The sequence below is a fragment of the Oryzias latipes genome, chromosome 12 (assembly GCF_002234675.1).
Source record: "Oryzias latipes chromosome 12, ASM223467v1".
In the NCBI taxonomy this organism is placed as follows: domain Eukaryota; kingdom Metazoa; phylum Chordata; class Actinopteri; order Beloniformes; family Adrianichthyidae; genus Oryzias; species Oryzias latipes.
In genome coordinates, this window is record NC_019870.2 from 1,884,751 (window position 1) to 1,900,596 (window position 15,846).

At 43.8% G+C, this 15,846-nt stretch overlaps 1 protein-coding gene across 5 annotated transcripts in view; it reads left to right on the top strand.

The window, feature by feature from the left end:
* The window catches only part of LOC101160009 (calcium/calmodulin-dependent protein kinase type II subunit beta), a 35,825-nt gene extending 20,960 nt beyond the window's left edge, over nt 1-14,865 (top strand). For 2 of the 5 annotated variants that reach the window (XM_023960479.1, XM_023960478.1), the window contains exons 13-21: nt 2,438-2,509; nt 3,221-3,258; nt 7,641-7,709; nt 9,170-9,214; nt 9,568-9,616; nt 11,576-11,651; nt 12,052-12,146; nt 12,227-12,463; nt 13,264-14,865. In XM_023960479.1, the coding sequence (XP_023816247.1) occupies nt 2,438-2,509; nt 3,221-3,258; nt 7,641-7,709; nt 9,170-9,214; nt 9,568-9,616; nt 11,576-11,651; nt 12,052-12,146; nt 12,227-12,462 (680 nt within the window). In that variant the 3' untranslated portion in view covers nt 12,463; nt 13,264-14,865. The remainder of the gene's footprint in view (nt 1-2,437; nt 2,510-3,220; nt 3,259-7,640; nt 7,710-9,169; nt 9,215-9,567; nt 9,617-11,575; nt 11,652-12,051; nt 12,147-12,226; nt 12,464-13,263) is intronic. The other 3 variants (XM_023960480.1, XM_023960481.1, XM_023960482.1) reach the window with 3 other exon arrangements.
* Nucleotides 14,866-15,846: the final 981 nt, after the last annotated feature.

Here is a 15,846-nt window from a genome sequence, read left to right on the forward strand (position 1 = left end):
CATAGTATTCTATAGACCATAGTATTCCATAGACCATAGTATTCCATAGACCATAGTATTCTATAGACCATAGTATTCCATAGACCATAGTATTCCATAGATCATAGTATTCTATAGACCATAGTATTCTATAGACCATAGTATTCTATAGACCATAGTGTTCCATAAACCATAGTATTCCATAGACCATAGTATTCCATAGACCATAGTATTCCATAGACCATAGTATTCCATAGACCATAGTATTCTATAGACCATAGTATTCCATAGACCATAGTATTCCATAGACCATAGTATTCCATAGACTAGAGGTGGGCACTGAGGGCCGCATTCCTGTTTTCCAACATACCCTGCTCTGGCATGTTCTGATTGGCTGGACCAACCTGAACCAGGTAATCAGCCATGAGTAGGGCAAGACTATCTGGAATTCATGCATACACACCCGCCCTCGAGGCCTGGACTAGCCCACTTCTGCCATAGACCATAGTTTTCCATAGACCATAGTATTCCATAAACCATAGTATTCCATAGACCATAGTATTCCATAGACTAGAGGTGGGCACTGAGGGTCGCATTCCTGTTTTCCAACATACCCTGCTCTGGCATGTTCTGATTGGCTGGACAAACCTGAACCAGGTAATCAGCCATGAGTAGGGCAAGACTATCTGGAAATCATGCAGATACACCGGCCCTCGAGTCCTGGAATAGCCCACCCCTGCCATAGACCATAGTATTCCATAGATCATAGTATTCTATAGACCAGGGGTCGGGAACCTATGGCTCGCGAGCCATATATGGCTCTTTTGATGGTCACATGTGGCTCGCAGACAAATCTTTAATTATACTTTTTTTTTTTTCATTAGACCAGTCCTTGTCTGGCGCGATGCGATGCCAGAGGCGCGCAGTAGTAGCGGTGCTTGGAGAGAAAATTCTGCGCCAGCACTATCACTTTACTATTATTTATTATTTCACAGAGTTTGTACCAGCCGGAATCCTGTGAATCGCCGTGCCTAAAACTGCGCGCTCCTGTCTCTGAGAAAGAGCGTGCAGTTGCGGGGACGGGATGTGTGAGGAAGAAAGACGAGGGTGTGTGTGTGTGTGTGTGTGGGCACGGCCAGTAAGGTGAACCGCGCAGGGATTGTAAAAACGTAAAACCCGCTGCCCGTCACTCACTGCAGCGTGAGAGTGTGTGTTTGTCTCCATGTCTGCATGTGAGCCGTCTGTCTCACATCTACAGAACATTCATACTAACCTAAGATCACGTTTAAAGTCTCAACGCCTGCATGAAGCAGAAACTCACCACCTATCAACCAGACTAGACAATCAGCAAAACTACCACGAGAAATACTCATCATTTATTAGCAACAGCATAACGATGTTATTAAAAAGAATCCACAGACTTATTGTACTTTAAAATGTTGAAATTAAATCAAATGCACACATTCATTTGTATATTTAGTTTTAAACATATTGTTGCGGTCTGAGTTTAACTTGGCTGTTGGGCCGCGTTAAAAGTTCTGGAGGTCATTAAACGCATCAAGCAGAGATCTGATTGGCTCTCAGTTCTGTCGCTCAGGCTGTTGTTAGGTAGTTTGGACCAATGGGGTTCAGCTATGGGCCGAATAAGGCAAATGGGAGGGCTGACGCGGCAGGAGCGAATATAAAGTTGGGAGAAGCGCTCTCGTCTCAGCGGGAGAGATTCAGGAGCTGCTGAATTAATTGTACGGCGTTCGTTGCGGTCTACATTAACCAGAATAAAGAACCTTAAAAGAGGTTAAGTCTCCGTGCCTCAGTGTGGGAAATGGACACTACTACAGAACAACTTAAAAACAAAAACAAAAAAAAAAAAAAGGAAATGGACACTACATTATTGTATGGCTCTTTCGAAATTACATTTAAAAATATGTGGCGTTTATGGCTCTCTTGGCCAAAAAGGTTCCCGACCCCTGCTATAGACCATAGTATTCCATAGACCACAGTATTCCATAGACCATAGTATTCTATAGACCATAGTATTCTATAGACCATAGTGTTCCATAAACCATAGTATTCCATAGACCATAGTATTCCATAGACCATAGTATTCCATAGACCATAGTATTCTATAGACCATGGTATTCTATAGACCATAGTATTCTATAGACCGTAGTATTCCTCTTAATGCTAAAATTAAGGCGCGTTTTGCAGCATGAAAGGGTTTTTTGTGGAGTTACTGTAGTACGTCACGTCAAAACAAGCAGGTTTAGATGCTTCGGTGGGAAAATGACCTTCATTTAAAGGTCGTTAAAGTGGTAAATGTTTTCAATCGGCGTCAGACGTAAAGCAGATCTGATTGGCCTTCCTAGCTGCTGCAGTGTTCGATCAAACGTAGCTCTGCCGCCGATCCTCCAGAGTAGACGTGAAGACGTCTCCAGCTCTGTGCTGCTCTGTGTTTCAGTCGGCCGGCAGACCACAGCCCCCGCCTCTGTCAGCGCCGTGGCGGGAACCACCGGCGGCATCGTGGAGCAAGGTAACCCCGCCTCACTGATCACAGGCCATTCATCTGTCCTCTCCACTCCCTTTAAACTCTTTCTCCTCCTCCGTCTCTTCCTGCCTTCAATGCTCCTCAAACGTCTGCTAAGGTAAGCATCCTCACTGAGGAGCAGAGGGGAGATTTACTCCTCGTTTGTCGTCGTGGGGTCAAACATCTGTTTAGGAGTGTGTGGGTTAAACGGGAGGAGCAGTTTGTCTTCTTATTCTCTGCATGAAACTCGTCAATCCAGCCGTCAATGAGCTCCGATAATCCAGCCGACTCCCCAGATTAACCAAACCCATCATCACACACCTGCATCCCTGTGCCCCCCCTGCTCCTAGTCCTAATCCCTGTCATTCTGTGCCCTTCTGCTCATCTGTGCGTTAGTCTGGATTATATCAAGAGTTACTAACACCCCCCACCCCCCACGCCCTCTGCTTATCTAACGCTGTGGATCAGCCTCCAGAGGTTTTTTAAAGTGTGAGTCGGCGCCTGGGGGGCTTTTCAAATACTCTTGCCGGGGCTAACAGAAGGTTTCCTCTCCATTCAGGTGAAGGGGGGCGGGGGGCGGTACGCAGGGAGGGGGCGGGGCTAGTTTTGAAACCGCAGAGCTCGTTCCACGTGAGAAGATCTGGGAGCCGAGCCGCTCCCAAAGGTGTATGATGTGTAGTCTGCCGTCTGAGGGGGTGTCCTTCTGCCTCTCTGCAGCAGCCAAGAGTCTCCTCAACAAGAAGGCCGACGTCAAGGTGAGCCCCCCCCGCACACACACGCCCCCACCCACCATTTCACCTTCATCATGACCATCAGAGCTGGTGGGAATCCACCAAACGCCTTCGGTTTCACCTCATTGACTGTAAAGGTGGATTCTTTACTAAATAGTTATTGGCTTTATGTTCATAACTTTTGTTTATTATTGTTACATTTTCATCATTTCAAACTCTTTTTTTTCTGTTTGTTAGAATAATAAATGTTGAAAAATGTATTTCTAAGTAAATCAAACGCTTATATTTATTTAAAAACTTATCAAAATATTAAATTGCTTTAAAAGAGGTTTATTCAGAAAGTATTTTATGTTTTTTTCTTTATTTTGTTAGATTTTATACTAGTAGATTTAAAAAAACTGAAAAAAGGAAAAATTTCAATTTTTTGCTGATTGTGACATTTAAAGAAATATGGTACCTGAATATAGAAAACATTTATTTTGAAGAAATAGTTTTTATTTAAGATAAAAAATAAGTTAAAATAAAAAATATATTTTATTTATCTTTTATTTTAAAGTAAATATAGTAATAAACTGTCATTAGAGTGAATGGAAGGAGACCTGCTGGTGTGTCAAGCCTCCTGGTGGTTACTTAGTGCCACTGCTTTACTTGTTTAACCTGCTTCAATCTGGAAGTCACTGGGTGGGGCTTTTTTTAGTACTCCTCTCAAAATGTAGAATTTTTTTCTTTTTCACAGAAATGTTCAGTGTTGTTTCAGCTCAGTTTTAGCAAACATGAAAGGACAAAAAGACCGTTTAAAAACTGAAGTATTCTGAAGAGCTTCATGTTTCTTTTCATTCCTTGGATTTTTCCCAGCAGCTCACTGCAAAAATGGAATCTTAATAGAGTAAAACATTGTCTTATTTTCTGTCTTGCAAGAAAAATTATCTTATCTGGAAAGTTTTTCAACAGCAAAATGATCTTAGTTTGAGAAAACGTGTCTTAATGATGTCATTAAATTATTAAAATGAGAATTCTTAGTGGGACCGTATTTCTGACCCCAATGGCATTTATTTTGGTGCTTTTTTAAAGAAAAGTTGTAAGAATTTTTTACTTATTTTTGAGGGTTGTTTTTGCAGTGTAAAGTTTTTTTCTCTCGCCTAGTGTTAAACTGATGCAGACATTTTTCACCCGAGTTTCCAATCATAGTGTCGGAGCAAAGCTCATTAGCTGCTTCCCTCCGGAAGACAGCAGAGAGACGCTGTCTCTGCAGTGGCTCCATCTGCGGCCTTATTGCTGCTCTGCAGTGTGTCGCCGTTTGTGCACATGTCGGTGTGGAGCGTTGATTAAAACCGCCCAACAGTTTCATCCATCCTGCTGCAGACTCCACAGTAAAACAGACTCTAGACTCAATCAAACAACAACTTATCCGGAGGTTTCTCATTTCCCCCAAAGACTGGACCACAATTCCACATGACAGGAGCTGGTTGGCTGCATAAATGGACGCATTTATGCACCAGAGCATGGAGAGAAAATGGTTATCAGTCACAGCAAGCTCTCCAAAAAAATAAAAAAGAAGCTGAGTTAGGTCTGAAACGATAAATAGAACAAAAACTAAGCATTTTGCTCCTAAAACAATCAGATTCTGTTTCTCACAGACTTGTTTGTTACAGAAGTTTTTATTACCTGAAGTAAATCTGTCACAAACTGACACTTTATGACCTTGTGTGGATTAATGGACCAACTGTTGTGGATGCAGTTGTAGTCTGATCTTCTGAGGCACCAACATGGAAAACCAACAGCTCTGTACTGTAGAGGAAGAAGAAGCTGCACTGTAGCTTCCGCGGTGAAGCCGGTGTGAAACCAAATGAATTCCCCAAGCCTCCACTGGGAGCAGGTTACCTAAAGAAGTCACTCCCCGTTTACTTCAGTGTAGAATAGTCCAACTTGAAGCGTTAAATGAACATTTTTAACGTTTGGCTCCAGCACTTCTGTGCTTAAACTTCTACGGCTGTGTTCAAATTCCCTCCCTAACTACTAAAAAACTATTTAGTGCCAGACTATCGAGCGCCCGGGATTTTAAAAGCAATTCGGACACCACGCTCACTCATTTTTTTTTAAACACAAATATGACGTCACAGATTTCACAGGGTAAAAAACAAACATTTGACGAATAATCCGCTGTTTTCTGATCATGAAAACGTTGTTGGTTTTATTAAAAAATACATTTAAACACTTTTTTTTCTCAAAAATAGCGCAAACCCAATGCAGAGACTTCTGGGAAGTTTCTAGGGCTCTGGATTTTGGAATTGTAGATTTAGAAAGCTCTAGAAAAAAAAGAAAAGGCGAATGTGCTTTAGAGTCTGAATTCTGACATCTGACGACTGACAAAGTTCTGTCAAACTTTTCTCAATTTTATGTTTACTTTTTACAAAGTGCTTAATAAGGGGGTGTGTTCAGTTGAGTGACAGGTTACCACTGAATTGTCCCGCCTGTTTGGTAAAATAGGTGATGCCACATCCTGTACCAACAACAACCAAAAAAAAAAAAAAAAAAAGCTTCATACGGTGTTCCCTTTGTATAACGCCCTTCTTTTTTTCAGTACAACTCTTTTAGTTTTACATTTTTTACAGTGCATTGTGTTCTGCATCCTGATTGGCCATAGGCTGATTGTCCATCCCTCTCCCCCATGTTGTGTCTTCTGTACAGAATACATACAGTTTCCTAAATCTATATAAACTGTGATCAGATCTTTGTTTTATTCAATAACGTTTTTCTATGAAGGTTTGAACTTTGAGAGTTTAAACAAGAGAGAAAAGTGTGAAAATGTTTGTTTCTGTCGGAGAAACGTAGATCGGTGTGTAGTGAGGAGCTGTACTGCCTTAAAACATCTAGAATAATTGTAAAAAATAAAGATGAATACTTTATTATGAAAATTTCCCCTTTCGCAGGTGTTTTTTTAGAACACAACTCATGCAATAAACGTGGAAACACCGTAACACAAACCTCTTGGGCTGTCTAACCTGCTGGGATTAACAGAGTTAAATGTGCGGGGGGGGGGGGGGTCAAAAGGTGTGAAATAGTTATCATTAATAAACCCACAACTTCCTGTTTTCCTTTTGCGCTCCTTCTCGTCAAACATCAGGCTACTCTTTATGGACACAAATATCAAAGAGCGTAACACGTCGCATCTTTTTTTAATGGCTACTCACGCTTTTGATTTAGGACGAAAAACGAGATTGTAGGACTTTTATTGAAGCTCTACAGTTTGTGTCTTTAGACAACTTTTTTTCTTTAAGTCAAACCCATCCATCCTCCTCTTTTTACATCTGCATCTTCTTCCTGTCTCCTGTCCTCTCGGGTGGCGTGGTGATAATCTCAGATTATTTCCCTCCAGATGATTAATCCCTTATTACGCAATCACAGCCTTGCCTCGGCTGCACCGTGACGTCACATGGTGGCGCTGGAGGCATCGTAGCAGAGCAAAAAAGCAGGACTTGAAGGAACGTTTCCAGATTTGTAGAAACCTGTCGGTCGCAGACATAAATATTCTTTTAATCTTAGTTTAATCCAGATTTCTAGTCTCACTGTTAGGTTTATGACCATCTTTTTATCCAAATAAAAAAAATAAGTTTGTTGTTATTTTTAAAGCAACCACAGGAGGGCGCAGTTCAGTGCTTTCATGTGCCTGTCCCAAGTCCGGTATGAATGCAGAACTTGTCAGGGAAGAAAAAAAAAGCCAATCAATCATGATCAGAAGCTTTAAACAGGTCGGTCGTGACGATGAGAAGCTGCCTGAGAAACGGAGGAGAAGTGATGGTTCCTGTTTTTAGAAGGAAGGGAGGCGTGACGGAAAACAAATACCATCAATGTGGCAGCAATGTTGTAGATTTTCAGCTTTCATGTTTAATTTATTTGTTGGATTTCTACCATTTAGAGCGGATGCCTTCAGTTTTATATGTTTTACTCAATGGATCCTTTGACATCTTCATATTCACCCCTTAAGCTATTTCCACCTGCTGCCTGATAAACCCCGCCCCCCCTGACAATCACAGCAGGATCAGTCTCCTCTGAGCTTTATGGAGCTTCACAAAGCCTCATAAAGTGTTGAATAACTGGACCTTTTCCACATAAAAGCTATGTGTTTCAAATCAAAGCTGCTCTTATTTTAGCCGAACAGTTTTCTTAAATGATGATCCATCCTGACTCCCGCTGATGAGCCGCCTCTAGAATCAAATTCAGCCTCTATGTTAGTGAAGCGTTTCCCTTTAGGGGAGTTTAGTGTGATTAGGGTTCATACGCAGAACAAACATGTTACATTTTTCTCTGAACATTTTAAACATTCTGGTTCCGTTTGTTGGCTTTGGGGCCAGCAGATGGCGCTGCTTCCTCCAGTCTTTAATGCAGTATTTGTGTTTCCCTCACAGCCGCAGACAAACAGCACCAGGAACAGCATAGTGACCAGTCCCAAGGGCAACGTCCCCTCGGCTGCACTGGTATGAAGCCGTATGTGTCTGCGCATGTCTGTATATGACTGTATGTACGTGTGTCTGCACATGTCTGTCTGAATATGTCTGCGTATGTCTTTGTGTCTGCGTACGTGTGTCTGTATTTACATGTGTCTGCGTATGTCTATGCGTTTGCGCATGTCTGTGTATGTCTGCGTATGTCTGTGTGTCTGCGTATGTCTGTGCGCCTGCGTATGTCTGTGTGTCTGCGTATGTCTGTGCGCCTGTGTATGTCTGTGCGCCTGCGTATGTCTGTGTATGTCTGCGTATGTCTGTGTGTCTGCGTATGTCTGTGCGCCTGCGTATGTCTGTGTGTCTGCGTATGTCTGTGCGCCTGTGTATGTCTGTGTGTCTGCGTATGTCTGTGCGCCTGTGTATGTCTGTGTATGTCTGTGTATGTCTGTGCGCCTGCCTATGTCTGTGTGTCTGCGCATGTCTATGTGTCTGCGTATGTCTATGTTTCTGCGCATGTCTGTGTCTGCGTGTGTCTATGTGTCTGCGTATGCCTGTGCGCCTGCGTGTGTGCATATGTCTGTATGTACGTGTGCATCTGCACATGTTTCTATGTGTGTTTTTGCATATGTCTGCACGTGTCTTTTTGTATGTGTGTCTGCTTATGTCTGCGTGTGTGTCTACGTATGTATGTGTCTACATGTGTCTGCACATCTGCATGTGCATGCGTGCGTCTGCGTGTATCTCCGTCTGTCTGCATGTCCATATGTCTGTATCTGTGTGTGCGTCTGCGTGCACATGTTTGTGTTGGAGGTGTTAGTGACGTGTTTGGACCGCTGTCTTCTTCAAGTCGTCTTTTCTTCTTTTCAAAGGCTTTTAGTAAAAACATTTCATTTCACCTTTTTTGCTTTTCTCTTATTTTCTGCTTTTCCTTTTCAAATCTATTTCTTTTAGAAATTTTGTATTTTGACCAAACCTTTTGACAGTTGTTTCTTTTTTTACGTTTGTGATTTTTGGCTCATCTTTAATTTCCTTGAATTGACTGTCTTTTTTACTTTTAAATCTTTATCATTTTTCTTTATTTTCTTTAACATTTTTCCATCTCTCTTATCTTTGCGTCTCTTGTTCACCTCTCTGTTTTGTTCTTGTTCTCATCCGTTTGAAAGTTGAAACTCAACAGTTTTCTGAAAAGCTTCAGCTTAAATTGAATTTTGTTTGATAGAAAACCATAAAAATAGAACAAATATCTGTCTGTTTTTTTAGAAAAGCTTCTTTTCATTTTTTAAAGGTTATTAATGCGGTAAAACATTCTCTGAAAATTTCTGCAGATCATCTTCACAGATGTTTTCTTCAGTCTTCATCCTTCTGGAAGTCCTGTGTGTGTTTACTCAAGTTGAACTGTCTCCTCCTCTTCCTCACATCTGACCCTACTTTGACCTCTGACCTTCATCCCTTCAGCGTAAACACTACTCTCTTTCTCTTCATTCTTCCTCCAGGAGCCTCAGACTACAGTTATCCATAATCCAGCAGATGGGATTAAGGTACATCCTCTTGTCTTCCTCCACCTTCATCCTTTGTCCTCCTCTTCATCAGTCATCGTCGTCTTGTTTCCTGGATTCTCCTGGTTTTCGCTCTCGGCGTTTGTGTGCATGACAGTCAGTGAGTCTTCACGTCCGTGAATCAGCCAGAGTCGGGCTGAAAACCGAAACTGCGCCACCTGTGGACCGGTCCCGGAAGTTCAGCCGTGTATTTTTTAACATTTTGACCTTTGCGCAGACATAGCCGTGTTGTGGGATTGGTGTTGGAGCTTTGTCTCGTTCTAGAGCATGTTCCCGTGCCGTTGTGTGCCGACGTAACGTCTGTGGCCTTCATCCTCTTGTTCTGTGGTCTGCAGGGCTCCTCTGACAGCAGCAACACCACGATTGAGGACGAAGACGTGAAAGGTACGGCAGTCTTCTCTTTCTTATTTTTCCATTCAAAGGGTCGGCGGTTTGGGCCACAGGAGCAGAACCGTCTGAACGAACAAATGAGATAAGACATTACAGATTGAGAAGAAGTGTGACATCACGGCAGATTACTGTCAGCTTTTCAAAAGCTCAACTCCTGCAGGATTTTCTCTGTGGTTTCCTTAATTTGGAAACACGAGACATATGGAACCAGCTTTCCTTGTTATTTACTGTGTTTGCAAACCAGCAGACTGAAGGTCAGAAGAGAAAAACTGCTCTTCCTGTTGATAATCAGCTTTAAACATTACAATATTTCGGCTTAGCAGAGGCTGGAATTCCAAATTAAGGGGAACGGTTTATTCAGGGGACGTGAAAACAGTGAAAACATCACAGATGTCAAAGAATGCAGAGCTTTAACGAGTCGCTCCCATGAAAACGGTGGTTTTAACATGTTCTTGTGGCGTTTTTGTTGCGATGGAGGACATATTTCTTCATTTAAATCGTGATTAATCAAGACTGAAATGGGCGGGGCCACAAGCTCTGTCACTTTGATGCAGACTTGCAGTCACCTCATGTTTTTTCTATGTGTAAATTCATTCTGTACGACGGAGTATTGCGGCCAGTTTACAAACGAACCAAAAAATATTTTTTGGCTTAATTAATGACTTTTTTCTTGTAAATTATCCTGTTTTAAAATTGTAAATTAATTAATTTTTCTCAAAAATATTTTAGTTTAGAAATAAATAAATTAATGAGAAAAAAATCATAAACTTACAAGAAAAATGTCATAAATTTAAGTTGAAAAATAAAACAACTAACTGGTGCGCACATGTTAGTGTGGTGAGTTTTTTTTTTTTTTACTTCAATGGCCCTTTAAGGGCTCCATATTTAAATCTCCTAATATTTCTTTTTTATTTTTTACGAGAAAAAGTCATGAATTTGTGAGGTTTTTCTCTAAATCTCGTGATGTTCCTTTTTTTCTGCAAAAGCAGTTTGGCTTAAATGAAAAGCTCCACCTGGTGTCATAGCTGGGAATTACAATAGGATGGAGTTGTTGTGGGTGGGGTCATATCCCATAATAGTTTTGGATCTCCACAACTTTATATTGGTTTTACAACAAAACGATTCTACAAATTTGGTTCAAATAGGCAGGAACAATTTTAAAAAAAGGCCCCGCCCCTTTTCCGGTTTGGTTTGGATTCACATCGGCGCTCTGGAGAACCAAAGATCAGGACAGACGGTTCCAGCAGCGGCTCATTTAGAGGCCCTATCGTCATGGTTCCTGCTTCTCTAGTTTTGCTTTCCTCCTCTCTGCGTTCACCCCGACGTGAACCGCACCAGAGTTCACCTGCAGGAGAACAGAGACCCCCGTTCTCAGGTGGAGCAGACCTCAGGTGGACTTTCACTCCTGCAGAACCAAGAGGACCCTGAGAGGAAAGCTCTTCTGGATCAGACCAGATCCAGACCTCCCAGAGGGATGCTTTCCTTTGCTCTAAGCAGCTTAGCGTTCTCGTCATTCAGATAGTTCTCCTGTGAACCGGTAGAACCTGGACCGACTGTCCAGAGCTCGCCACGTCTTCAACCAGCTCGGAAGATGAAGTGATGATGCTTTCACTGACTCACCGTAAAACACAGCTTAGAGGAGGAGACCAAAAAAAAACAGAATGAGAGAGAGAGAGAGAGAGGGAGGGAGGGAAAGAAGCGATCTGAGCGAGTTAAGCCCTCCACTCGCGGCGGGAGGCGGCGGCGGGAGGAGGGCAGAAAATCCCATCTGAAGAGCTCCGACAAGAATAGAGCCATGAGCTCAGCTGGGATGTGATGGAGGGCGCCTGGAGATGGACGCAGCGCCCGAACGCACCATGGGGGGTACGTCCGCCCGCTGCGGTCCAAAGCCGGGCTCTCCTCCGTGTCTCCCTGCTGCTGACCTCTGACCTTCTCCCTGTTTCCTCTCCGCAGCTCGCAAGCAGGAGATCATCAAGATCACGGAGCAGCTGATCGAAGCGGTGAACAACGGAGACTTTGAGGCCTACGCGTGAGTCCGCCCCCTTTCCCTACATTCACGGCGCAGGCTGGAGCCGTCCGGCCGGCCGGCCAAGGAGGCAGCGGCGCCGCCCGCCGCCGCCCGAACAAACAATCTGATGGACGTACAAATGTGTTGCATTAAAAGATTAAAGAGTAATCACCATCATTGTTTCATCCGCTGCCCCCCCCCAATCCACTCTCCAAATAATTAAGAAGAATGCTTGGGGGGGTTAAAGTGGTAGAAAGCCATTTGCACAGCGATGAGCAGATCAAAAGCAATCAGACTTCAAATCCGATTAGGAATCCGGACTTCAGGAAATTATTACCAGACAGACCGAAGTGGAGATCGATGGAAGACCTGAAAGCAGCGGCGGCTGACGCTTTCCCGCTCTCTCCTGCTTGTCTTTCAGGAAGATCTGCGACCCCGGCCTCACCTCGTTTGAACCCGAGGGTCTGGGGAACCTGGTGGAGGGGATGGACTTCCACCGATTCTACTTCGACAACCGTAACGTTTCCGTTTCCTCTCGCTCCGTTCGTCTGCGTGAAAAGGCTGCGAGCTCACGGGCCGTTTCTCTGTGCCGCCAGTCCTGTCCAAGAACAGCAAACCCATCCACACCACCATCCTCAACCCCCACGTGCACATGATCGGGGAGGACGCCGCCTGCATCGCCTACATCCGCCTGACGCAGTTCGTGGACGGTCAGGGCCGCCCGCGCTCCAGCCAATCGGAGGAGACGAGGGTTTGGCACCGCAGGGAAAGCCGGTGGCAGAACGTCCACTTCCACTGCTCGGGCGCCCCGGCGGCGCCGCTGCAGGGCTGAGGTACCGCCGCATGCAGAACGCTCCGATCAGCTCACGCAACGTCTGACACGTTACCGTGAAGGCTGGTCCTTTCACACGCCGACTTCAAGACAGAAAACTATACAAGTCTAAAATTTAAACTTTGTCCTAAATAAGAAGAATATTTTTAAATATTTTTAAATTATCCTTTTGTTTTTTCATGGTAATTTAAACGACCATGGATGGTCCCTGCAGCTTCACAAGCAGACTAACACGTGAGCTCAGTGGGCGGAGCCTTTTGTCTGAGAGGTCCGATCAGTTTTCTTGCTCGAGTTTATAGTTCTTAAATTCTGAAATGAAATGCAGGAAAAAAGTTGTTTTGGAAAAAATAAAAATGAACCTCAACCCTGTTTAAAAATATTTTAACCTGGAAGAAACCAACAGATATTCTCTTCAGGGATGTGCAGAAAAAAAAGAAAACTATTTAAGAAAAAATAAGACAAACAATTACGTTTAAAAAACAAACAAAAACAAAAGAAAAGTGAGGCCCAAATGTGATCCAGTGGGTTCTCCAGGGTTAAAAATAGTTTTAAAAAACTCCACAAAAAATATTTTAAATAAACAAAATGTTTTAAAATATTTACAATTAAAAAAACTGAAATGTATTTTTAGTGAATGTAAGTGCTTCCGTAGAATTAAATAGTCTAAAAATTGATGCAGTTTGCTAAATGTCCACTAGGTCCAGTAGATCCCAAGTATTGATGCAATAAATCTGAGTGTTTTAATGAATCTGAATCCTGTCTGACCCCCCCCCCCCCCCCCCATTGTAACTTACCTTCCAGGAGCAGTATAAGGAGGAGGAGGAGGAGGAGGAGGAGGAGGCGCAGTGAAGGTTTGGAAAAGTCTGATCTAAGAGGCGGAGCTTGCGCTGAGAGAGAGGCGCGGGTGGATGGATGGATGGAGGGTGGGTGTACGGATTTTGGGATTGCTGTCGCCTGCCCCCGCCCCCCTCCCAGCACTCTGGACACCCACCTGGCTCTTCTCTCTCTGTGGTCGGAGCAGACGCCGGCGCCAGGGCGAGGGAACTCTTTCAGGCGGCGTCTCTCCTTCAGACCTGGTCGACGCTCGTCCGCGGGTCTGCCCCCCCCCGTCAGATATAGAGTGTTAGCTCCCTGGTCCCGGTGTTGTTCTGGCTGCGGTTGCTCCTTCAGCTGTTGTTTTCTTAACGGCGGGCATGAGCCCCCCCTGTGTTCTGAATGTGAATATTCCTGTTTCTCTGCACGACGTTGCTGCGAGTGAGGACGGACGCAGGAAAACCCCGGCGGGCTGTTTTCCCCTCTCTCTGGAGTGTAGCTACCCCTCCCGCCCTCAGACCCCCCAACCATGCAGCATGTTCTGATTCTCTGTGCGAGCTTTGCCGACCCCCCCCCTGCTGACACGGCGGCTGCGGTTTGGTTTCTGTGCTTTCCCAGTTCCTCCTTGCTGGTATTTACTTGCATGACATTCCAGTTTAACGTGTTGCTGAGTTGGATGTTTTGTGCCGTTGGATCTCCGTCGTTTCCACGCCGACGCTCTTCTTGTGTTTATACGATTACGGTGTAGTGACCAGTTGGGCGGTTTCATGACCGACTTTTTTTTTTCTTTTTCTTTTGGTGAATCAGTGGCTTTTCAGACTCCTGTTGTGATGTTTCATCTGTAAACTAGAAAACTGCCTGGATGTCTGCTCTTCTCCAAAGCGAACGCTGATGTGAAACAATACAGAGTGGAAGCAGCCGTGTGGCTCTTCGTCCCTTTGCAGAATGACATCATCATTCAGGACGCCGGCTGACTGGCTGCAGCTCTTCTAGACCAATCAGCTTACTCAATAAATAAAGTCTTATCAAAACAGCTGGAAGCTTTTAGGGGCGGAGCCTCAAACAGTTGGGGCTTAAAAGAAACCATTTGCTGTGATGAAATTAGGTATTTCTTTGAGTCCAAAGTGTTTAATTGACCCAAACAGAGTTTGTCGACAAACAAAGCCATGCTAAAAGTAATACCAAGGTTCACAAGCTCCAAAAAGGTTCCCGGCGTGTCTCCGTTTGGTCTAACGGCAAGGATTTGATATAATTACAAACGTGGGAATACTAGTTTGATTCATTTTTGGGGGTGGGGCTTAAAGGGGGCTTGATCGTCCCAAAACAAGTCTGCCCCGTGATGAACCTGTTTGACGGCGCACGGCTGGAACTGAGACGGAGTTTTGATCACATCCAGATAAGGGATCTCAAAATAGTCCCCAACAGGTTCTGAGATCGTTTCCTTTTGTTCTTGTCAGTTTTGAAAGTTGAAAACACTCATGTGAAACATTTAGTGACCTTTTAAAAGAATCTAATGTGAAGCAGAAGTGCACGGTTCACCTGGAGGCGGGAAAGAATCGACTAAGAATAAACAGACATTCTGTCACCAAAGTGTTTTGGGTTTTTTTTTATTAGAAAGTTGCATAAATACATATAAACTACTTTCAAATATCCTAAGAGATTCTGTAACATTTGGGGAACCTTTGTGGAACCTAATTGCATTCATTTCTTTCTCTAACCTGGACGGGTCAAACGATAAACATTTCCCTGAAATGACCAATCAAACTTGAAAAACCTTCAAAGTCCCACTCCAATCATTTTTAGATCTGTTTTCTAAGTGTTTATTTATGATGATGCCGTTTTTAGTCAAATGATGAGAACCTGTGTCGTTTCCTAGGTCATAGTTTCTGCAGAGCGGCAGAAGTTCACAAGAAATTCACCTCTGAGTTTTGGGCGGGACTGCTGGCGCAGAGCAACCCCGCCCCCCTTTCCTCTCCTCGTTGCTGAGAGCTCTCTGTTTCAGCGCAGCAGGGAGGTTATTCAAACAGAATTCTTTCATCGGCCACTGATTTCACGACAGTTTGAATCTAGAAAAAAATACTCCAAAGTGCAATTTTAACCTTAATTTTCAGAAAAAAATGCCACAAGAACAGTTTTTCCTTGGAGTGGGTCTTTACAACTTTAAAGATGCTCCCAGAAAAACATCTTTATTTGAGATATAAACCAATCCAATCAAATGTAGAAGTGGATCAACGTCTTCAAACTGTCAAAAATCCCTTCAAGTTGGATTTGGGAATCAAAAAGCTGGACCACAGCTGTTAGGTTTCAGTATCCCGTCCAAAAATCCCTCCCCTCCGTGAGCAATGACCCTCCTCTCGTACAGGGCGGCGTTCCTGAGAACCCGGCTCCGTTCTTCCGTCCTGAAACAAAGTTCTGCAACACATTTCCCGGTAAGTCGGTTCCTTCTCCCCCAGGACGACTCGGCCGCTGCAGACGCCACACATCAGTGAGCTTCTAGGAATGAAACTGCAGCAGAATAAACACGAGGAGCTCCAGCGGCTGGAATTCTCCACTTTGTTTCCAAAAAAACAA